At 63.4% G+C, this 23759-nt stretch overlaps 1 protein-coding gene across 5 annotated transcripts; it reads right to left on the bottom strand.

The window, feature by feature from the left end:
* Positions 1-289: 289 nt before the first annotated feature.
* On the bottom strand, positions 290-23759 carry DMPK (DM1 protein kinase). Of its 5 annotated transcripts, none has more exons than XM_067557336.1 (15): positions 23600-23759; positions 15268-15359; positions 13481-13564; positions 12010-12105; positions 8352-8500; positions 7539-7632; positions 7001-7201; positions 6424-6687; positions 5539-5624; positions 5050-5155; positions 4570-4712; positions 4274-4371; positions 3219-3283; positions 2691-2767; positions 290-1420 (listed from the first exon to the last, which is right to left on the bottom strand). In XM_067557336.1, the coding sequence occupies exons 1-15, from the start codon at positions 23757-23759 to the stop codon at positions 880-882; spliced, it is 2256 nt and encodes a 751-aa protein (XP_067413437.1). In that variant the 3' UTR covers positions 290-879. The 5 variants fall into 5 exon arrangements, with proteins under 5 accessions (XP_067413437.1, XP_067413438.1, XP_067413442.1 ...); XM_067557337.1 differs by having other exon boundaries at positions 6439-6687; XM_067557338.1 differs by having other exon boundaries at positions 1198-1420; positions 2691-2771.

Below are 23759 nucleotides of genomic sequence, written 5' to 3'. Positions count from 1 at the left end.
GCTCCTCCTCCAGGGCACAGGGCAGGTGTGCAAGGTGGGGGTGGGGGAGGCTGCCAACACTAGAAATAAATTACTAGTGGGGGGGGGGTGTTGCCATGGGGGGCAGGGGGTCACTGGGGCCCCCCCGGCGGACACTGGAACAGCAGGTGCTTGGTGCTTTAGCAGCAGAAATTCAGCCTTTATCGGCGGTGCCACGTTGGCACCTGGGGCTGGCTGTGGTTGGGGGCGGGAGGGGGGATCTTGATCCCACTTCACAGCCCCCCCCCCCCCCCAATGCTGCCCGTGCCCCAGGGAGCCCGGGGCTGGTGCTGTGATGCAGGGCCCCCGGCTGGCGCCACCTTGCTGCGGGCAGGGACCAGCGTCCATGGGCTCCAACAGCTCGTGGGTCGCCTCTCGGCTGGGGCTCTGTAGGTCCCAGCCGGCCCCTCCACTGGGCGCCTCGCCCACCCCATGGGAGCCAGGGGGGCAAGGCCAGTGCCAAAGGACCCAGGATCACCAGGGCAAATGTAGCTGGGCAGCTGCCCAGGGCTTTCAGGGAGCCCTGCTGGGGCACGGCAGCAAGCCGGGGCTCTGGGTGCCGGGGGCTCTGGGAGACGCCAGGATCCCAGGAAGCAGCGGTTGGGGAGCGTGGGCTGCCCGGCCTGGCACCACCTCCTGGCACGGCCTTCATTTCCCACGGGGGCTGGGGCCACAGCCATTTTGGAAGGAGCTTGGGGGCCACTGGTTAGCGTGGGGAGGGGGCAGGGCTGGACACCCGGACTCCTGGGTTCTATCCCCAGCTCTGGGAGGGGCATGGGTCTGGTAGGTAGAAGGCAGTGGGGCTGGGAGTCAGGACACCGGGTTCCATTGTCAGCTCTGCCCCCAACTCGCTGTGTGACCTTAGATGAGTAACTTCTCTCTCTCTGCCTCAGTTTCCCCAGCTGCTGAATGGAGCGGAGGGGTGTCTACTTGGGAGCGGCTGAGAAGGGCAGGGGTAGTCTGCCCCAGCCAGAGGGGGCTGGCAGGGGTCTGCAGTGGGGAGGCCAGGGGGCTGGTGGGCTGGGGGGGAAGGACCCAGCCAGTGGCCATGGGCCAGGGCAGGCGGAGGGGTAGGAGGGGACTGGAGAGATGATCCCCCGACGTCAGGAGGGGCCCGAGCCACACGGCCTGGCTCCAGGCGGGGAGGGGCCCGCAGTCCTGGGGCGCTGGCCCCCAGGCGTCCCCGGCTCTGCTTCTGGCTGGGCCCAGGGTGCCCGGCCTCCCAGGAGGGCGCCTGCACGGTGCTGGCCGGCCGGTGGCGGGGATGGCAGTCGGGGGCAGCAGGGCGAGCACCTGGCCTCGCTCAGGGCGGCTCCCCCGGGCCCTGACCGGGCGCCGCCAGCCCAAAGCCGCCGGTACAAAGCAGCAGGTATCCTGCTGTGGCGATGCAGGGCCTAGGAACCTGCGAGGGAAACGCACCATCAGAGAGGGCCCCTAGCACCAAGGGGTTGGGGGCTGGGCTCGGCCACCATTATTCCTCTCCCCCGCCCCCCCCCGTCCCGCCCAACCAGTCCCCAGCCTGGGGCCGGATCGGAGCCAGCGCCCCTAGAGGGGACAGGCCCCGGGGCCCAGTCAATGCCCTCGCCCGCCCCCCTCAGTCGGGCAGATTCCCAGTAGCACCACCCATGCAGGCTGCGCTGGGCTGCCAGCACCTGTGCGCTGGAGGCTGCTGGCGGGAGGTCTGGGGTTCGGGGGGGGCGGGATCGCACTGGAGGGGCTGGAGCTATGGGGAAGAGGATGGCTGCAGGAGGCGCTGGGGGCTGGCTGTTCCAGGGGGGTGCTGAATCTCTGTGTCCTTCGGAGTCGGGTCTTCCCGCTGGCCGGCTGGGCAGGGCACCCCCAGTTGGGTGCTGGAAGAGCAGGAGCCACGACTGTCCTGCCCGCTCCCAGCACTGCCCCTGTGTGGCTGGGGCACTGGGGTCACCTCTTGCTTGGGTGGGCAAAGACTAGCTCAGTTTTTCCCCCTCCCTCCAGCCACAGCCCCTGGGGTTTGCCAGCAGAAGGCCTCCCCCCGCCCCCCAAGGTGCACATCCCATTGTCCCTGGTGCTGTCCCTTCCCGGGGGCTTGCCAGCCTTTGGCTAAGGAGTGAGGGGCCCCGTCTCCCCCCCCCCCCCCCGATGTGGGTCTCCTCAGGTATCGGGGGGGGGGGGGGGGGGACAGGGACATGGGAGATGAGGGATGTGGGGGGCAGGACCGACCCTAACGCAAGGGCCATCTTGCTACCACCCAGCAGGGGGCACTGGCAGGGCCTGGGGGGTGACACATGGCTTAGTTGGGCCTTAAAGAAGCAAGCGGCTAAGCAAGGGGGCAGGACGTGGGAGGCAAGCGGGGGCAGTTTGCAGATGCCACCAGGGCAAGTTGGCTTTAAACCAAACCTCAGCTTGGGCCCCAATGGTGGAGCCGGGCAAAGCAGGATGGGCACACAGCTGGGCACACAGCTGGGCACAGGGCAGGGCAGGGTGAGCACAGAGCTGGGCACAGAGCTGGGCAGGGCAGGGCAGGGTGGGCATGGAGCTTGGCAGCAGGCACAGAACTGGGCATGGAGCCGGGCAGCAGGCACAGAGCCAGGCAGCGGGCACAGAACTGGGCACAGAGCCGGGCGGAGGAGAAGCCAGGCAGGACACAGGGCAGGGGAGAAGCCAGGCAGGTGAGCAGCAGGGGCCAGACGTACCCTAGAAAAGAGCAGCAAGTGGCGGTACAGAGGTACCACAAGCGGGTATTCACAGCGCTGCGCTGCCATGGTGCCACCTTGCTGGAAAGAGAAAGCAGAGATGCCCTGATCAGCACAGCAGGCCAGCGAGGGGAAGTGGGGGGTAGCTGGACCCAGGCCAAGCCTCCCCCCCTTCCCATGTGGGGTGTCCTGGCGAGGGGGAAGAGGCCCCATAAACATCCCTTCTGGGCCCTGCTGTCCACCCCCTGCCCTGGCACAAGCGGGCATAGCCCCCCTCAGCTCCCCGGACATGCCCCCTGCACATCCAGGGTCCCTGAGCAGGGTTACCAGGCCCTGGGCCATCCACGGCCCCTCCCTACCTGCACCAGGGCGTGGTGCCCTGGGCATCACCCCAGCGGCATGACCCCCCCCCTCCAGTGTGGGGTGCTGAGTGGCACAGTGGGGGCGTAGCCCGTGACCAGCCCCGATGCTGAGCCCCAGGCAAGCCTCAGCTCCACCCCCTGGACGGTGCCCCCAGGCCAGGCTTACGTCAGTGGAGTGCTCCGTGCTGCATGGGCAGGGGGCAGCGCAGCCGGGGGGCTGCCCCACAGCAGCTGCAAGGAAAAAAGAGAGGTGGGACTGTGCGCGGCCCCAGTGCCAGCCATGCAGCAGTGCCCCCATGGGACGTGGGCCCCTGTGCAGGGAAGAACCCCCCCCATGGCATGCGGGCACCAGCCACCCTGTGCTTAGCCTGGGCACCAGCCCCGCCCCCCAGCCAGGCCCAGCACTCAGCCACACTGCCCTACACATGGACCCACGGCCCTTGCCGAACTCTGTGGGCCCAGAACCTCTTCCCAGCCATGCACCAGCCCCCAGGCAGGCTCCGCCCTAGTGAACGGATGCCCGCACTCGCGGGGCCTGACGCGGGGCAGCTCCCCAGCTCAGGGATGGGTCGAACTGGCTGGGCACAAAGGCAGGGGCCTGGCCGGCTAGGGAAGGGCACCGCTCGGCAGCGGGTGTGTAAGTTCTCCGAGCAGGAACTCGGCTCCCCTGGCCAGGTGGGCAGGGGCCGTGCCCAGGCTCTCGGGACGGTTGGTAGGAGCCCCGGGGCAAGGGGTGAAATACCCGGCTCACCCCACAGCTGCAGGGGGCAACACCCAGGCTAGAGACAGAAAGAGTCGGGACAGCCCGTCCTCGTCAGCCAGCCCGGCACTGCCGGGGTCCCTGGCCCAATTACAGGCCTACACATCTCTGGTCCCTTCCAGCCTCAGCCTGTTTACAGGGGACCCTCAGCCAGCATGGAGATGCGGCCACCTCTGGGGAGGGACATAGCAACCGTTTAACAGCCACATGGCGCTGCACAGAGTCCCCGTCACCCCGATGAGGGTGGGCACAAGAGCCCCGGACTGTGCCCACCACAGGCAGATTGACCCCAGGGCAGGGCTGGGGGCAGGGGAATCAAGGGGGAAGTGAGGGTGGGGGCAGAAAGAGGAGGGTGCAGAGCGAGGGACGCCATGGGGGTGGGGGGAAGGCATGGAGCGGGGGCGGGGGGAGGAGTCCCTGGAGGTGAGGGGAGAGCTGGGGTGCGGGGGGGCGGCACTTGCCTTCATCACTGGGCAGTTTCATCCCCTCGATTTGCGCCTCCAACCGTTTGATCTGAGCTTCCAGTTCCCGGTTGCGGCTCTCGGCCTCCTGCAGGCGACTGAGAGGATGGGGGGCGACTCAGAGGGGCTGAGCCCCAGAACCAGCAAAACCCTCCCCCAGTACAGCCCTCTGCACATGGGCACCGCTGGCATGGAGGGGGTGCTGGCAGTACTGGAAACCCTCCCCCCCCATGTGGCTCCAGGCCCCTGCCACCCCCCATGGCCCCAGACAGCCCCAGGGGTCCCTGCGCCCTCACCTGGCGAAGGTCTGGGTGGCCACCTTGGCCACGCTGAGCTCCTGGCGCAGCCCCTCCCGCGCGTGCAGCTCCGACTCCAAAGCCGACTGCAGCTCCAGGAAGGCGGCGAGATCCAGCTTCTGCCCGCTGGGCAGCTGGCAGGCCTGGCCGGGCGAGAGCAGCCGTGGGACGGGGGCGAGGCTGGCCGGGTGCCGGGGGGGGCAGGGCCCAGACGCTGGAGGCAAGTGTGTTTGGTCGCTTCTGGATTCAGCTCTAACGGGCCAGAGCACCCCCCTGCCCCCCACTCCCTGCCCAGGGCTGGGCTTGCAGGGGCTGTGGGTCGGGAGTGAGGGGCACTGGCAGAGCTGGGGGGGGAGCCCAGGGTGGGGCCGAGTGTATCTCAGGGTCCCCCTGGGCTGGGGTGGGGGTCCTGCTGCTGAGGCTGCAGACTCAAGACCCCACAGCAGGAAGCCGCTTGCGCCCCCAGGTGCAGCCTCTTACCAGGTCTCCAGGGGGCAGCTGAGGGGGCTGCTCCTGTGGGGGGGGCCCCCGGTCACACTCCAGCTCCATGGCGATGTCCCGGCCCCTCTCCCTCGGCTCACTCTGTCTGAGGAGAGGGAGACTCTCACGGCCCCACCTGGAGTCCCAGGGCCGGCCCCGTCTGCCCTGCCCCCCAACCCTGCCAGCCCTAGCCCCCCACTTCGCCCCAGCCACCCACTTCCCCCCAGCACTGCTAGGGCCAGCCCCAGCCCCCCACCTCACCACCCCCCCCAGCCCTGCCAGCCTCACCCCCCCAACCTCCCCGTGCCCCCCAGCCCCAGTTCCCCCACCTCCTTCTGGGACCCCCAGCCCTGCCAGTCCCAGCCCCCCAGTGCTCCCCTGGCCCCCGGCAGGGCCCCTGCGAGCTGGGCAGAAAGAGGCCCCGTCAGCCCCCAATGCCCCCCGTCAGCATTGGAGCCCCCTCCCCCCCATAGTCAAGTGCCCCCTTACTCGCGGGTGGTGCCGGTGTAGGAGAAGCCGACAAAGGGCAGATGCATGCCCAGCGGGGCGCTCTCCAGGACATCCGACAGCGTCTCCTGGGGCGACACGATGGGGACCTCAGGCAGGGAACCGCGCTGCTGCCTCTGCCCCATGCGGGCCCTGCCCCGCATGGCCCCACAGCCCCTGACCAGCGCTGTGCTGGGTGCATTAGCCAGGCACGTGTGCTGGTGAACTCCAGGCTCCATGTGGACACACGAGAGGTGGGCAGGTGGGGGGCTGGTGGGGGGCAGGGGGTAGGTGGGAGGCTGGCAGTGGGCAGGCGGGGGACAGGCAGGGGGCTGGCGACTCGCCCACCCACGTGCACAGCGGCAGACAGTGCACGAGCTGCCCTGCTCAGGTCCCCCCCGTGCGCGGGCAGGAACCGGGGAGGGCAGTGCAGCCTCAGGGCTGCTCTAACTCGTGCTCTGCCCTCTCTGTGCCCCCACCCCCAATCCCTCAGGGGGGCTGGGAATAGCCACAGCGCAGGGCGCCCCGGCCATGGCCCAGGGCTGGAAGCCAAGCCCCCCACGCCAGCCAGGAGGCGATATTCAGGGGCCAATTCTGGCCACTTTCGGGCCAGTTCGCGGTATCTGAGCCAGACGGAGACGCAGGCCCTGGCGTGTCGCACGTGGCGAGGCCAGGCCCAGAGGGGACTGTACCGGGGCCATGGGCACGTTCTACCATTGCAACCCCAGAGCGTCACCGTGCAGCCCAGCCGGGGGGGAGGAGACAGACCCCGAGGGACAGTGGGGCAGCCCCCGGTGAGAGACCAAGGGCCGTGGTGCCTGGCGGGGCAGGGGGGTGGGGGCAGCCATGCGGGACGCAAATGGGGGTGAGAAAGAAAAGGTCACGTACCCCGCCCCCGCTCACCATGTCTGTCAGACTGTCTTCCACCACGTCGAAGTTGGAGGTGTCGGTGGCGTTGGCGAACTCGGGGGCAAAGGGGGGGGTGCATGTGCGCAGCCCCTCCCAGTCCAGGCCAGCGAAGAAGGGGTGCTCCTGGAAATCCTGCACCCCTCCCCGGCCCAGCCGCGTCTCCCGGGGGCAGATCAGCCCTTGGATCAGAGCCCGGGCTTCGGCCGAGATGTCCGGCACTGTGGGCGGGAAGCTAAAGTGCTCCTGAAAGGCGAGGGGGTGGGGGGGATCAGCGGCGCTGTGGGGGACATGGAGGCTGCTGTGTGTGGAGAAGGGGGTGCAGGGTGAGGCAGAGATTGAGGGGTTCAGGGCGCTGGGGGCAGAAGTGGGGGTGCAGGGCACTGGGGAGGCGGTGGGGGCACAGGTGGGGATGCTGGGGTGGAGGTGGGAGGCAGGGCGCTGTGCGGGGGCAAGGGGGCACCTGGCAGTGGGTAGGAACCAGGGGGACCTCGCAGTCCTGGGGTCCCAGCTGCTAGTGCCCCCTCCCCCACCCCACCCGGCTGTCCCCTGCCCCTACCTTGAAGTGGATGATCTTGCCGTAGGTCTCCACGACAGAGTCGGCGAAGAAGGGCGTGTGCCCAAAGAACATCTCGTAGGCAAAGACCCCCAGGGACCACCAGTCGCATTCGGGGCCGTAGGAGTGGGTCCCATCCTCCACGGCCTGCAGGATCTCGGGGGACAGGTAATCGGGGGTTCCCACGGCCACCGATGAGCAGATCTGCGGAGGGGCGGGGAAGGAGATGGTTCAGCGAGGGGGGGGCATTTCAGACCCCCCCATCTTCGGTGCTGCAATGCCCATGGCGCGGGAGGATCCCTTGCCCCCCCCGAGTGCTTCCTGCAAGGGGGTCGCGGCATAGGGCCCCGTGTGGGGGCAACGCTCCAATGGGCCGGACCAGCTGCGTCCCAGCCGCTGCAGCTGAGGCAGCTGGAAGCAGGGACAGGAAGGATCTCCTAGAGCCCCCAGCCCCCCGCCCCCCCCGGGGCACCGAGGGGGTTGCAAGCTCAGCGGGCAGCGCGGCTGTTCCCGTGCCGATGCCGGAGCCAGCCGGACTCACCGTGCCATCGGGCCGCAGCTTGAGGCAGGAGCCGAAGTCACCCAGCCGGATGTGCCCGCAGCGGTCCAGCAGGACGTTGTCGGGTTTGATGTCTCTGCCGGGGGAGGGGGGACACAAGAGACCATGGGGGGGTGACGGAGCCTGGGGGAGCCCAGCACCGCTGGGACAGGGCAGCAATTTGAGACAGGAAGTGGTGACCCAGCCCCCGCGGGGCCAGCCGGGTCCAGGCTGCGCATTGGCCGGGATGCCAGGGGCACGTTCCAGCTACTGTCGGGCGCATTAATTCCCCCCACGACAACAGGCTTTGGGGGCGCACAGCCGGGTCAGCAGCGCAGCGCCCCCTAGCACCAGGCCAGGGCAGCACAGGCTGCTGGGGAGAGAGAACGCCCCCCACTGAGTCCCGCCCCACTCTCCGCTCCCTGCCCCCCTGCTGAGCCCTGCCCCACTCCCTGATCCCTGCCCCCCCCACTAAGCCCCTCCCCGGTCCCTGCCTCCCACTGAGCCCCGCCCCACTACCTGCCCCCCTGCTCAGCTGCCCTCTGCTCCCTGCCCCCACGCTGCCTGGAGAAGGGGGACCGGGGGGGGGGTCTGCCTGGAGAAGGGGGCTGGGACTCTGTCTGCACCAGCTATTGAGGCGCTTGGACCCTGGCTGGATTCCCCTGTTTCTGGATCTCATTGTGGGTAGGCGCCAGCCAAGATCCAAGGGGCCGACACTCTGCTGCCTTCCCACATCCCCCACCCCACCCGCCCCATCACCGCAGTCTTCTACCCTCCGCCCGCAACTCCGCCCCCAGACCCCCAGGGGCACCCTACCTGTGCACGTAGCCCATGCGGTGGAGGGAGTCGATGGCCATCACCATCTCGGCCAGGTAGAAGCGGGCCATGTCCAGGGGGATGCGGTCCCCGAATTTGCTCAGCAGTGTCAGGAGGTCGCCCCCCACGTAATACTCCATCACCAGGTACTGCGGGGAGCGGAGAAAAGGTGTCACAGTGCCCCCCACAGGCCACAGATTGAGGGCAACTCTCCCTGAGCTGGAATAGAACTCCCAGCCCCCCCTCCTCTAACCATTAGACCCCACTCCCCCGCCCCGAGCTGGGGATAGAACCCAGGAGTCCTGGCTCCCTGCCCCCGCAGAGTGCTATAATCCCAGAGCTGGTGGCTTGAGGGCTGGCGACGTCTCATTCAGAACATCCCACGCCAGGGCACAAGGGTTCCACTATGTCCCCTGTAGACATGCCAGGCTATAGGGTTCATAGGGCCCAAAGTGGCTGTTCCCCAGAGTGTCCCCTATAGTGATCCCAGGTTATAGGGTCAGGAGTGTCTCCTCCCTAGGCAGATCTGTGCCATCCCCACGAGCTGTGCAAACGAATCAGATGTGGACACCTTGTTAAGTGAGACAGAGGTAGACAGAGATTTTTCCTTTACTGCTATGATAATGGGACAGTGCTGTTTAGTGTAGGGGAGAGGCTGTTCTGGATTTGATTTTGACAAACAGGGAGGAACTGGTTGAGAATTTGAAAGTGGAAGGCAGCTTGAGCAAAGCGATCACGAAATGATCGAGTTCATGATTCTAAGGAATGGTAGGAGGAGAACAGCAAAATAAAGACCATAGATTTCAAGAAGGCAGACTAGCAAACTCAGGGAGTTGGTAGGTAAGATCCCATGGGAAGCAAGTCTAAGAGGAAAAACAATTGAAGACTGTTGGCAGTTTTTCAAAGAGACATTATTAAAGATACAAGAGCAAACTATCCCATTGCGTAGGAAAGATGGGAAGTATGGCAAGAGACCACCCTGGCTTAACCTGGAGATCTTAAGTGATCTAAAAGCCAAAAAAGAGTCCCACAAAAGTGGAAAGTAGGTCAAATTACAAAGGATGAATATAAACAAGTAACACAAGCATGCAGGGACAAAATTAGAAAGGTCAGGGCGCAAAATGAGATTAAACTAGCTTGAGAGATAAAGGGTAACAAGGAACATTCTACAAATACATGAAGACCAAGGATAGGATAGGCCTGTTACTCAATGAGGGGGAAAAACAATAACAGAAAATGCGGAAATGGCAGGGGTGCTAAATGCCTTCTTTGTTTTGGTTTTCACCAAGAAGGTAAACTGGACGTCTAACATAGTGTCAGTGAAAATGAGGCAGGATCGGAAGCTAAAATAGGGAAAGAACAAGTTAAAAATTATTTAGACAATTTAGATGTCTTCAAGTCATCAGGGCCTGACGAAGTGCACCCTAGACTACTCAAGGAGCCGACTGAGGAGATATCTGAGCCATTAGCGATTATCTTTGCAAACTCATGGAAGACAGGAGAGATTCCAAAAGACTGGAAAAGGGCAAATCTAGTACCCATCTACAAAACGGGAAATAAGGACAACCCAGAGAATTACAGACCAGTCAGCTTAATTTCTGTACCCAGAACGATAATGGAGCAAATAATTCAGCAATCAATTTGCAAACATCTAGAAGATAATAAGGTAATAAATAAAAGTCTGCATGGATTTGTCAAGAACAAATCATGTCAATCCAACCTGCTAGCTTTTTTTGATGGGATAACAAGCCTGTGGATGAGGGGAGGTGGTAGATGTGATATATCCTGATACTTTTGATACTGTCCCACATGACCTCCTCTTAAACAAACTAGGGAAATACAGCCTAGATGGAGCTACTATAAGATGGGTGCAAAACTGGTTGGAAAACCATTCCCAGAGAGTAGTTGTCAATGGTTCACAGTTATGCTGGAAGGGCATAACGAGTGGGGTTCCTCAGGGATCAGTTCTGGGTCCGGTTCTGTTCAATATTTTCATCAGTGATTTCGATAATGGCATAGAGAGTACACTTATTAAGTTTGCGGTGATACCAAGCTGGGAGGGGTTGCAAGTGCTTTGGAGGATAGGATTATAATTCAGAATGATCTGGACAAACAGGTAAATAGGATGAAATTCAATAGGGACAAATGCAAAGTGCTCCACTTCGGAAGGACCAATCAGTTGCACGTGTACAAAATGGGAAATGACTGCCTAGGAAGGAGTACTGCAGAAAGGGATCTAGAGGTCACAGTGGATCACAAGCTAAATGTGAGTCAACAGTGTAATGCTGTTGCAAAAAAAGCGAACATGATTCTGGGACGTATTAGCAGGAGTGGTGTAAGACACGAGAAGTGATTCTTCCGCTGTACTCCGCACTGATTAGGCCTCAACTGGAGTATTGTGTCCAGTTCTGGGCACCACATTTCAGCAAAGATGTGGACAAATTGGAGAAAGTCCAGAGAAGAGCAACAAAAATGATTAAAGATCTAGAAAACGTGACCTATGAAGCAAGACTGAAAGAACTGGGTAAGTTTAGCCTGGAGAAGAGCAGACTGAGGGGGACATGATAACAGCTTTCAAAAACATAAAAGGTTGTTACAAGGGGGAGGGAGAAAAATGGTTCTTCTTAACCTCTGAGGTCAGGACAAGAAGCAATGGGCTTAAACCGCAGCAAGGGAGATTTAGGTTGTACATTAGGAAAAAGTTCCCAACTGTCAGGGTGGTTAATCACTGGAGTAAATTGCCTCAGGAGTTTGTGGAACCTCCATCACTGGAGATTTGTAAGAGCAGGTTAGACAAACACCTGTCAGGGCTGGTCTAGATATTACGTAGTCCTGCCATGAGTGCCGGGGACTGGACTAGGTGGCCTCTCGAGGTACCTTCCAGCCCTAGGATTCTGTACATGAATTCCATCTTGTTAGTTTCTTGCAGTGAGCTCTTTCCTGAAACTTGTACTATTGATGCTAAAAACATCTTGATGAATTCTCTGTGTGTGAAGCCTGAGGAATGTATGAGCAGGGCATGAAAAGACCCAACCTAAACTGCTCTGACAACAGAAAGGGGAGCAAAGACGGGGACTGCCATCCTGCCCCTGAAGGCCAAAAAATGCAGATCAACGACTCTAAAGTGCAAATAAAGGACCCTAAAGTACAGAAGGATCCACCCTGGAAAAGGGACAAAGCACAGACATAAGAGAAGAGTCCTGCTTGCAATTAGCTGGTGATTGACAAGCAGATTGAACCTAGAGGCAGCAGGACACAACAAGGCCCGTAGACTTACAGGAGAGCCAGCGGGTATCAAAGACGGGGTAAGAAGAACATGGAAACTTTGGGTCTCATTCTGCAATCGTCATCTTGGAGCATCGGATTCGTGACCGACAGAGGCCCGGCTCCCTCCTCGTGCCCTGCCTGGTTGGCCACTAGGCTGGCTCGAGCAACGCATAAAAGGCCTGGTAATTATGTCACACCAGTTTGCAGAACTTCTTGGGTGTGTGTGTGTGTGAGAGAGATGCTTCTTGATATTCTTACAGGAAAGGTGGCATGTTGTCTTGCCCCCCTAGATAAAATCCTGTTAGTCCTGTCTTTTCGAAGTGTAACCAATGGAAGTGCTGGCAGAAGGGCCCTGCCCCACATGTGCCCCCTGCCCGCGCCGGCTGCTCACCAGGTAGTTCTCGTCCTGGAAGGCGAAGTGCAGCTGCGTGATCCAGCGTTTGTCTCCATTCACCAGCACGTCGCGCTCCTCGCGAAAACAGGAGACCTGCCCCCCCCCCGGAGAGATGCTGAGACCCAACGGGAGGGGAGGGGGGACCAGCTGGGCTGGGGGGATCTGGGGAGCCCCCCAAAGGGCCCCCAGCTCCTTGGGACCCCACAGCGCAGCCAGGGGCAGCTACTCACCCGTACCCTGCCCCCTTGGCAGAGTAACATGGGTGGGGTGATGGACACAGGGACATGCCAAGGGGGGTGGCTTGGACAGCCAGGGCAATGCCATGGGGGGGCTGGATAGTTGGGGGGAGGGTGGTGGGAAAGGGGCAATGCCAAGAGGGTGAGCGGGTAAGGTGGGTAAACAGGGCTCTGGCGGGTGGATTCAGGGATCCCATGGCCGGAAGGGACCCCTGGGAGCCCCGGACAAGCCAGGCCAGAGACCTGCCGCAAAGTAATTCCTAGGGCAGATCTAGCGCATCCCACCCGCACCGACTCCACCGCAGCCGCCGCCTCGTGCCAAGGGCTAATTACTCTCCCCAGGGACAACCGGAGCCTCGTTTCCAGGCTGAATTTGTCTCGCTTCAGCCACCAGCTGTTGGCTCATGTTCGCCTTCCTCTGCCGGCCTGCGGCGCCGGGATTACATGGCTGTCCCCCGATCGGGACAGACAGACGGGATCACGGAGTCCCCCCTGAGCTCTTTGCGCAGCTCGCTACACGGCAGGTTACCCCTTTGATCGGCCTCGGGGCTCTTCCCTGCCCCCTCCCCAATTTACTGACATTGCTTCTGGAACGGGGGGCGCCAGCCCTGCACCCCAAACCCTGGCAGCGGTGGCACCACTGCCTCCTGCAGAGGGGAAATAACCTTCTACTCCTGCTGGCGATCCCCGCGCATGGTGCAGGCGGGCTCTGAGGGCAGGGCTGGGGACAGACAGCAAGTGTGAAAATCGGGGCACTTTGGTTTGGGGGTCAGGGGGTGTAGTTGTGTATATAAGGCAAAGGCCCTAACATGGGGGCGTCCGGTCACCCTAGGCAGAGCAGGGCAGTCCAGGGGCTCTCACACTGGCGGCCAGGAGGGTGGGGGGGCAGAGGATCTGGGACAGAGTAGGGGTGCGGTGGGGGTTACTGCTGGAGGGCAGAGAAATGAAGACGGGGGGCATGTCATGGGGGGGGGGGCATCTGAGCCATGCAATGGTGGGGGGCAGGGAAGGGGGCGTGCCATGGGGGGGAAGCTGAGCCACACCGGGGTGGGGGCAGGGAGGGGGCATGCCATTGGGGGGGAAGCTGAGCCACGCCGGGGCAGAGGTTCGTGCCATGGGGGGGCATGCGATGGCGCTGAGAAGATGCACTGAGAAGGGGGCGCCCATCGCCCCCAGCTCCCCCGCGTGACTCACGCTGCCCCCCAAGGCGCCGCTCTCATGCACAGACTCACCTTGCCCCGCTTCAGCAAGTCCCACTTGTTCATGATCTTCATGGCGTACACCCGCGACGTCCCCTTCATCTTCACCACCGCCACCTGTCGGGGGCACGGCACAGGCTGGCACTGAGCATTGCAGTGGGATAGGGCAGGCTGGGGTCAGCCCAGCCCCCCATCCCTGCCCCACGTATCCAGCTCCAGCATCTGTAGCCTGATGGGTGGGTCACCTAGACAGAACAGTGCCCCCTAGAAATTGCCCTTCCAGGGCAGGGCTGGGGGGCAGGATAGGTGGGGGGAAGAGGTGGGGACAGATCGGGGGGCAACAGGACTGGGGGCAGTGTGGTGGGGGGCAGGGCCGGGGACAGCAGGGCTGGGGGGCAGGCGGTTTGGGGGCAGTGTGGTGGGGGGCAGGAGCAGGGGGCAGCGGGGTGGGGGCAGGGTCGAGGGCAGCATGTCTGGGGGGCAGGAGGTTTGGGGGCAGTGGGGTGGGAAACGTTGCGGTTTGTTCCCGTGCACACGATAACAAAAAGGTTTTTGCCTATAAGTTTCTGCAGAAGTTTCTGATTTTCAGTAAAAACCGACTCCCCCAAACTCCAGTGCTGAGGGGTTTGGCCAAAATCTCCCTCCCCGAAAACGCCTCAGGTTTGGGTTGCTGAAAACCCCGTCTGTTGGCTCCAGGCTGTGCTGGGAAGCGGCGCCGGCGCCACAGCTCCTTGGCACCTTAGTTCCAGCCAGCCCCAGCCCGGACCCTGGCACCGCTCCCAGCCAAGGGGCTCCAGCGCTGCCTCTGGGGAGAGGTTATAATGGGGGTCACTGAGGGAAGCAGGGCCTGGGGCCTGTCCTCGCGCAGCTGCCCTTTGCCAGCTGGCCAGAGGGCAGCGAGTGCTCTGCCCACGCCGCAGGGCACAGATGACACCGCTGGGGTCTGCTGCCGCCAGTCCCGCGACAGAGCCTGTCCCTTGGCTAGGAGACCTTCCTGCCTGGCTCAGGCGGGCTAGAGAAAACGCCAGACCAACCGATGCCAGGGGATGAACAGAACAGGCAACTATGGAGGGACCTGTCCCCTGTCGTCCAGTCCCCGCACCTGGCAGTCAGAGGTTTAGGGACACCCAGAGCACCCCCTGCACCGCACCCCGACCATCTTGGCTCATCAATGGCCCCAGGAACTTCTCTCATTCTTTTCCGAACCCTGTTATAGTCTGGGCCTGCAGCATCCCCCAGCAGTGAGTTCCGCAGGTGGATGGTGTGCGGGACGCAGACGTCCTTCCTTTGGGCATTACTGACAGCTGCAGCCAGGCAAACTTTTCCCACCCCAAGGAAAATGCCGATTCGGCAACACGTTTGCCACCAAGTCGTTTCCAGCCGGGGGGGAACTAACACCAATGTTTTTAGACAGAAACAGGAAAGCAAATTCGTGTCCCCATTGTCAAACCAAACATTTCTCTTGGAAGCAACATTTCACCCCAACTCTCCTTCGGTTTCCTTTTGCTTCCAACTGCTCAGAACAAAGTGAAACATTTTCTTTGATCCAAAGCGATTTTTTTGGACTTTGCGAGTCACCAAAAGCTGCACTTTGGTTGGACCCGAACCAATCGCTTCTGGACCCTTTGGAATTGCCAGCGAGCGGAAAACCCCCATCACCCGCCATCAGCCATCACCCGCCACCGGGACTGGAAGCAGGGGACCTGGTCAGGGGATGGGCCTGACTCCTTGGTATGAGCCCCCCGCATGCACGGGACCAGCACGGGCTCCCGTGTGCCCTGGGGGGGCGTGGATCGGCTCACAGCCCCGCCCCGTCTCACCTCGCTGAAGGCTCCGCGCCCGATCACCTTCAGGATCTCAAAGTCGTCTCGCTGCAGCTGAATCTCCTTGAGCCGGGCGGTCACTGGCTTGGCTGAAAAGGGCACAGGAGGGGGATGAGTCACTGGAGCTGCCGGGGGGCACCACACCCATCCCCGACGTTCTCCCAGGCCCCTAGACAGGGCAGCAGCTCACTAGGGCTAAGAGACCCTGGGTCTGTCTACACGGCACAATACGCCTGGCTCGGACTCCGCTTTCGGCCCAAGCCCCTCTTCTGTCCACACACAAAGCAGTCTGACCCGGGGCAGCAAGCGCCCAGGAGCTGGGACCTGGAACCTGCTGCGGGTGGGTCCAAGTCCCAGTCCCGCAGCTTTGAGCCCTGTCCTTTTGCAGTGTGGACACAGCTCGGGCCGCAGCCTGGAGTCAGATCTGTGCAGTGCCGTGTGGACGTGTTGGCTGGGTTGGGAGCCCCGAGTCCTGCAGCGTGGCTGCTCCGGGGCAGCTTGGAAACACCAAGCCCACAAGCCGGGTTCCCCCAGACCTGGGTTTACACTGCAGTGCGGACACCCTGGGAGGCTCCCGGTGTGACACCAGGCACAACCAGCACGCCAGAGAGACCCGCAGGGGCTGTCTGCATCCAGCAGCCTCAGTCCAGCCGGGGCTCGGCTTCCTTGCGAGGGTCGCACTGGGGAGCGTTGCAGGTGGCGAAGGAGAGTCCCCAGAGCTGGCTGCATCTCAGCGCTTGGGGGGCCAGAGCAACCCTGAGCTAGAGGCCCAGCCTACACTGAGCAGCTCTCATCGGTGGCAATTCTTGGTGTTGGGGGGGAGCTGAGCGGACAGAAAGGCCTGCTCAGGATGGCACTGTGTGTCTGCAGCACAGCCGGGACGAGAACCCAGGCGTCCTGCCCTCCCCCTCCCCAGCTGTAACTGCATTTTGCCTGGAGGGGGCAGGGAGAAGTTGGGGGTGGCCTGGGGGCAGAGATGTACGCAGGGGAAAAGGGGACAGAGGGCTCCTATACTGCGGGGGCAACCAACGGGGGCACTGCTCAGGCAGGGATGCTCCCCCTCCGTGCCTCTCACCCCCTGCAGCCATTGGCCCCGTGCACTCCCCCGACCCTCCCCCTCCCCCCACAGCCATGGGTCCTGCACGCCCCATCCCCACTGGCAGCTAGCCCCGTGTACCACCTTCACCTGCCCCCCACAGCCATGGGTCCTGCACGCCCATCCTCCCTGGCAGCTAGCCCTGTGCCCACCCCCTGACCCCCACAGCCATGGGTCCTGTACACCCCACCCCCTGACACAGATGGGGGACAGGGAAACCTCCACGTGGGGCAGCAGGATCTCTAAATTGTGAGGGAGATGAGCCTGGGTCCCCCTTTTCTTGGGTCCCTCCCCCTTCGTTTAACACGAGGTCTACCCCCTCTCCACCTACCCCAGCATGGCCTGCCTAGAGGGCTCAGGTCCCCTGGGCTGGGACGAATGGGGGTGCTTGGCCCCGCCTGGAAGGGCCAGGATGTGTGTCACTGAGACTGGGGAGAACTGGGGGGGGCAGGAAGCTTGGGGGGTGGGTAAAGTGGAACCCTGGCACTCATGGGGAGCCCCCATCCATCCACACACACCACTGGGGCTGGCCCCCTACCCCGAGTTCCCCTCCGTCTCCAGCGGCTGATTACTAGATACCGAACGCAGCCCGGATTCAGGCCCCTGACGCCGGGCCCCAGCTAGGTACAGCGGGCGCACGAGACGCCCAGACATTACAGGAAAGGGGCCATTTGGCTACCATGGCTGGGTTAGTTCAGTGGCTCCTGGCCTTGCTCGGGGGCAGGAGAGTAACTCCTAGGTCAGACTAAGAGGGCAGGGGCCGCTCAGCGTGGGACCCCAGCTCCCTCAACACCTGCCTGCAGCCCAACTGTGTGAGAAAGCCCTTCCTTTCTCCAGGTCTCCAAACACTCTGTACAAAATCCACTGCAATGCAGCCACCTCTGGGGCGGGGCACAGCAGCTGTTTTAAACAGTCACATGGCGACACATGGCAGCAGTTTAGCGTGAGGAGGAGCCTGCATAACTTTGAGGCCGGTGGAGGCACTACAAAAAAGGTGGGTTTCTTCTCCCAGAGAGCTCGCGCCATGTGAAATCCGCGGGGAGCCAAAGCACAGTCCCCCGGCAGTGCCAGCAGTGAAAGGCAAAGCCCCCCCAGAGATGGCCGGAGGGGAATCAGTCATGGGATCAATAGCTGATGGATGACATGTAATGTGGGGGTGGGGAGGTGGGAGGGGGCAAATAGAGAGAGGAAGAGAAGAGGCCACGAAGGGGGCGTATCGCCCGTGTCTCCCCACCCCAGTCCTGTGCGGGGCCTCACGTTCTCCCTCCCGGCTGGGCGGGGCCAGACCCCTTCCTGCCATGGTGCAGCAGCTGTTCAGGTGTGGGAGCACGGGGCCAGCCTGGGCTGAGTGGGGCGAGGGTCACAGGGTGCTGAGGGTTGGGGGGGTTACAGGGGGACCCCCCATGCTGCTAGCCACTAAGAGATCCTCCTTCAGCTCCACAACAGCCTGGCTGCAGCTGGGACACACCGGCTGCCCTCAGACTGGGCACGGCAGCCCTGGGCCAGAGGCATGCCAGGCTTGGCTGGCAGGAGGCCGCCCGGGCGATGGCTGGTGGCAGCTCCCAGTGGCTCTCACCTGGGGAGCGCAGCTTTGGGGGTGCAGCGATCATGCCTTGCTAATGCTCGCCTGTGTTCCCTGCCCGCAGCTGGGACCAGAACCCAGGAGTCTGGTCCCCCCCCGGCTCTAACCACTAGCCCCCACTCCTATGGAAGGGGAAGGGCAGATGTCCTGACTCCCTGGCCCCCTGTTCTAACCGCTTCTGCTGCCTGTTGCCTCGTGCTGCTTGGGAGCTGGGCCGCTGGAGATCGAAGGGGCGCCTGGGCCCATCGGGAGTGGACTCTGGCCTCTACCCATGCGCTGCCCTAAATGCCCGCCAGAAGCTGCCCAAGCCCTGGCTGGCAGCTCGTGTGCCTGAGGAGTCCCAGGAGACCTTCTCCTGCAGCGGGAGCCGCGGTCGGGGCCCCTCGCCCACCCTGAAAACAAAGGGGCGTTCACTTTGCCACCCGCACGGCAGAAGTTTGAAAATAGCCCCAGGCTCTGACATGGGGCGGAGGCCAGGGGAGACGCAGCCAGGCGAGATCCAGAGTTATTTCCGTCCGCTGGGGCCGGGGCAGGTGCTGGCACTCCCTGGCAGTCTCTAAATATCGGAGAGTGCAAACACCGCCGAGGGGAGGGCGCTTTGTTTGAGGGAGAGATAATCTGACAGCCTGACCATGCCTGGCCCGGCAGGAGAGACAAAGCAACCAGGCCCCACTGATGGGCCAGCCTCGCCCACGGGTGCTGGCTGGGGCAGCGGGCAGCCCTGGGGAGGATGGCAGAGGCAGAGCCCCCGGGCCAGCTCGGACACGGCCTGGGGTGGGCAGGAATCCTGGGCTGGGTCAGAACTTGCCACGTGTGGCAAAGCGGCTGGCGTCTGATCCAGCATGATGGGGGGCTGGGGACCAGATCGAAGCCGTTCTCAGTTCTTTGTGAAAGGCACAATCTGGGAGAGGAGGGCTCTGTTCCCAGCTCACCCAGGGGTCAGATCCTTCTGCCCCCCCAGCAGGAGCAGGACCGGCCCCACAGCAAGTTCAGAGCCCCACGAACCCCTGCAGCTGAAACCCTCTGCTGGCTGATTTCCACAGCCAGGCACCTGGAGGAGCCAGCGCCCACCCCCCTAGGGTGCCCAGCCCTCCCACAAATCACGACAGTCCCGCAATTGGATCCTTTGTCCTGCGTCCCGCAACAACTACACAATGTCCCGCAAAATACGGAGGAGGGGGGGGGAGGGGCCGGCTGGGCTGCTCTGCTCCATGTCCAGTTTGAGGGGCTCTGAGGTGGCTGGCGCAAGCATGGGGGGAGGAGGGGGCATGGAAGGGGCAGGGCCAGGTGGGAACGGAAGGGGTCTGGGGCAGCCGTGGGGCAGGGTTGTTTACTTTGCTAGCAAGCTATAGCAACTGGCAACTGAATGTCGAATTTGTCGCACGTTGTTTTAACCGTCTACAGCTTCCCACAAGGGCTGTTTGCTCGGGTGAAACCTAGGCTCGTGGTTCCATTAAAGGGATTCATTTCTTTTCCGTTCGCTGTGTCCCGTGCTGCCCCGCAACTGAGATTGTGCTGTCCTGAAACTGGCCTCATGGCAGACGGTCACCCTGCCTCCCCCATGGCCCTCCAGCCGGGTCCACTTCTCCCGCCTGCCTGATGGCAACACAGCGGCCCCCTCCCTGTGACGCCCCAAATGTCCCCCCCTGCAGTACCCTGAACGTTCCCCGCAGCACCCCGAATGCCCCCTCCCTCCCTGCGGCGCCCCAAACGTCCCCTCCTACAGGCCGTAGCTTCCTAGCAAGACATTGAAAAAAGCCTCATGGAAAAATGGAGCTGAGCCAGCTCGGGCCCTGGGGAGGTGACAGGCAGCAGGGAGCTAGGCCTGAACCACTCCCCACAGAGACACCTAACACGTCTAGGGGTGAGAGCAGGGGTCTGGGAGCCAGGACTCCTGGATTCTCTCCCCAGCACTGGGAGGGGGGCAGAACTCCTGGGTTCTATTCTCCACTCTGCAACAGCTTGTCTCTGTCCCCACGCCCCCCCAGTGGCAATGAAAGGGGAAGGCCAGGAAGTTGAACTATTAATATCACGTCTGCACCCCTTGGCCCTGGGGGGGGCAGGGCCCCAGCGCGCTAGGAGCTACACAGACCCTGTGAGACAGGCCCTGCCCGCCAAGGGCAGGCAGGCGCTGGGAGGACAGCGAGGGTGATCAACACTTGATTTAAGATGCGGGGCTATTTTTGGACACTTCAACCCCCGGGGGGGGGAGGAGGCAGCTTCGCTGGAGGCGGGAGGCCTTGGAGCGCAGGCCAGATTTCAGCCCCCGCCCCCCCCAGCCAGCTCCTATTTCGGGTGTGCGGCTGGGCTGGGAATCTGGCCTCCCTGCGATTCTCAGATTCCAGCCCGCAGCCTGGGAGGCGGAAATTCCTGCGCGCTCAAAGTTTCCATACACAAACCACGGCGCGGGGCGAGCTCTCCCCTCCAGCCCTCGCGTGTCCACTCTTGCTCCCCCTCCACCCCCTGCTCCCCCCGCCCGCTGACCCGCCCCCGCAAGTCCACCGCAGCTCCCCCAGCTGCCCCCACCCCTGCTCCCCTCACCCCCAGCTCCCTGGCCCCCACAATCCCACATCTGTGCGTCTGGCCCAGGTCTCCAATTCCATCTGCCTCTCCCCTGCCTGCTGCGTCTGCCAGCTCCCTTTCCCCACCCTGTCCCGCCAGTCCTCGGCCCTGTGGCTCCAGCAGTTCACCGGGACCCCCAAGGGATCGCTGAGCCCCCACACGCTGGCCACCTGGCAGCGGGATCCCAGAGCCTGCAGAACCACGGGGGTGGGGGGGCAACAGCTGATTCTACATCAAGGGGTCATGGGTCTAATCTGGGCAGCCTGACCAGAGCCCTGGGTAGATCTCACTCCCCTCCCAGAGCTGGGGACAGAACCCAGGAGTCCTGGCTCCCAGCCCCCACTGCTCTAACCACTGAACACTACTGCTGCTTGGTAGATCTACACCAGCGAGCAGAAATGAATTTACTTCATGGCCTGTCCTCATTCCTTCCCTTCACTGAGCAGAGGCTACAAATCAGCCCTGGCCTCTCCCATTGGGGGCGCTGTGGGGCACGGGGCAGGGCGCTGGCTGTGAGGGGGCTCCCGGCTACTCAGCCTCTCCCAGCCAGGGGCACCATGGGGCGCTGTGTGGGGCAGGGGAAGGGGGGGATTGCTCCCAGATTGATGCTGCCAGGGCGGCTGGGGCCGGCTCCCCTGAGCAGCGTTTTGCTGGCTCCCCGTGAGCAGCGGGGCGGGGGGGCCGTCGCGAGAGCAGCCGGCCTTTTATGGCATTGCACAGACTCCCAGCCCGCAGACACAAATCCCCGGCGGTCGCGCCACGCGGGCCGGGCCGGGGCGGCTGTGCCAGCTTGTCCACAAAAGGAGCGGATCCAGGGGCCTGGCAGAGCTGCCAAAACGCAGCCTCTTCCCCTCAGCGCTTGGGAGGAAGCTGGCAGGAGCGGGCACAGGTGCCCCTCTGCTTCTGGTGCTGTGAACTTCCCTGCAGCAGTGCCCTGCTGGGACCCCCGGCCCTGCAGGCCTGTCCCCAGCAGTGCCCCATCAGCACAGAGCCGGGGGCTTCAGCGCTGCGAGCTTCCCCAAAGCAGTGCCCCAACAGCAGCACAGGGACCCCACCCCCCGGGGCAGAGAGGCCCAAAGCCCGGCCATTCCCCAGCAGGGGAAGAGGCTAGGGGGAGGGGCATCATTTGGGGAGGGGGTTTGGCAGGTCCCCACCCTGCCAGCGAGCCCCAGCTCAGCCCACAAGGGCACCCCTAGAGGTGGGGGAGGGGAGCTCAGCCTGCGTCCAGTTCAGGCACTGGCATCTCTGCATCAGAGCCCTCCTCTGCCCACCAGCCTATTGTCCCTCCCCCTCCCCTTTCCCACAAAGGGGGGGCTGGGCACCCACCCCATAGGCCTGCGCTGATCTAGTGGGAGTCAGTGGGTGGTGACCATGAAAGCTCCCAAGTTCCCTGCCCAGTAACCCCATTCTGCTCCTCCCCCCGTGCTTCCACACTGCATCGCTGGGTGGCTGTTACCCAGCTGCTGCGCTCCACCCCAGAGGTGGCTGCAATCTTAATTCCTTTAGCACCATCTGCCTGAGCGCCTGGACACGTTCTCCAAAGGTCAATTAGTGTCACGGTTTCCAGCTTCCAAACAGGACACAGAGTTACAGAGCAGGGAAGTGCATAAATTCAGTGACAGGGTCAGGAACAGAACCCAGCGTCCTGGCTCCCAGCCCCCTGCTCTGACCACTCAACCCCGCCCCAACACACCCACCGCTGGGAACGGAATCCAGGAGTCCTGGCTCCCAATCCGGTCCCATCGCCTGAGACCACCCTTCCCCGTGTCACTTTACAGGGACAATATCCCGGGTGCTTTGCAGTCTCCAGCCTGGGGAGAGTCAATAGAGAATGGGGCAATGCCAACCGCCCCTGCGCTGGGCCAGGGGTACAACCTGGGCCTTTCTCCCGCTCTCTCAGCCACCCCCATAAAGGGGCTGCCGCGGGGACCCCAGCACTGCCTGGCCAGGGACATGGGCTCAGCTCTGCCCAGCCAACCGCCCTTCCCCCAGCAGCTGGCACGCCTGTGCCCCGAGGCTGCGTCCAGGCTGAACAATAGCAGCTGTGTGAGGCTAAGGGGGCCTGGAATGCGCCAGGCCTGGCTGGGAGGGGAAGCGGGGCGCGGAGGGGGCCGGGAACGGCGGCTTCCAATTGTCCCTTCCCAACACAAGGAAGGAGATGCTGGGGACAGGGTGGGAAGGGAACAAACGCGGCGAGGGCCACACGAGAGAGAGAGAGAGAGAGAGAGAGAGACAGACAGACAGACAGACAGACAGACTCCTGCTCGGGGGGAGGCAGGCAGAAGCGGGGCTGGGCTGGGGCTTCAGAAACCTCTGGCTGAAGATTTGCAAGTTAAGGTTGTGGAGGAGCCCCGGGCTGGGCTGGCAGGAGCTGCGGGTCGGGAGTGAGGGGCACCGGCAGAGCTGGGGGGGGGGGGGCGGGCTGGGCTGGCAGGAGCTGCGGATCGGGAGTGAGGGGCACCGGCAGAGCTGGGGGGGGGCGGGCTGGGCTGGCAGGAGCTGCGGATCGGGAGTGAGGGGCACCGGCAGAGCTGGGGGGGGGGGGGGGCGGGCTGGGCTGGGCTGGCAGGGGGCTGCCCCCTGAGTTTCGAGGCTTTCCCAGCACCTGACACTTGCAAGTTTCCTGCACTTCCGCAGCCGATGCCCATGTTACCCCCCCCCCCCCCCGCCGCTTCTCCAGCCCTGGACGCTCGTCGCTGATTTCACTGGGGGGGGGGGCTCGATACAGACCCCCCCTCCCCCGGCGCTGCTGCCATTAGCACAGCGCGGGGGGACACGCCCCACAGCCAGGACAGCACCGCGCCCCACACCCAGCTCTTACTGCTTCGCCAGGGTCCCACTGGGCCGGGGGGGGGGCAGTGGGTATCCCCCCACTCGCAGCAGCCCATCACCCTCCCCCCCCCCTCCGGTGCCTGCTGGGGGTCGAGGGGTGGGGCAGGTCCCCTCGTATCTAGCTTCGCTCCTGGCCCACCCTGGGCCGAGCCATCAAAGGGCTCGGGGATGCGGAGAGCGCGAGACCCCCCCAGTTCACCGCCCCCCGCCGAGCTGCGCCGGGAGGGACCCAGGTGTCCGGGGCGGGGCGCGCTCACCCCACTGCAGGAACTCGCGGATGTGGGTCTCCTGGGCCAGCGGCGAGGCGCTGAGCTCGCGGTACACGCACAGCAGCAGGTCCAGCAGCGGCTCCAGCCCCACGCAGCCCCGGTCCAGCACCAGCTCCTCCAGCCGCCCGGCCCGCAGCGCCGCGCACAT

Source organism: Emydura macquarii, unplaced genomic scaffold (assembly GCF_026122565.2).
Source record: "Emydura macquarii macquarii isolate MOO-44397 ecotype Brisbane River unplaced genomic scaffold, CSIRO-AGI_Emac_v2 contig_1790, whole genome shotgun sequence".
Taxonomy (NCBI): Eukaryota; Metazoa; Chordata; order Testudines; family Chelidae; genus Emydura; species Emydura macquarii.
This window is presented reverse-complemented; position numbering and strand designations above follow the sequence as displayed.

Coding starts and splice junctions, on each gene's coding strand:
- DMPK (XM_067557336.1), bottom strand. CDS start 23,759: ATGTGCGCGGCGCTGCGGGCCGGGCGGCTGGAGGAGCTGGTGCTGGAC. Junction 3,284..4,273: donor GAAACTGCCCAGTGATGAAG/GCAAGTGCCGCC, acceptor TTTTCCTTGCAG/CTGCTGTGGGGCAGCCCCCC. Junction 1,421..2,690: donor ACTTGCTGCTCTTTTCTAGG/GTACGTCTGGCC, acceptor TTTCCCTCGCAG/GTTCCTAGGCCCTGCATCGC.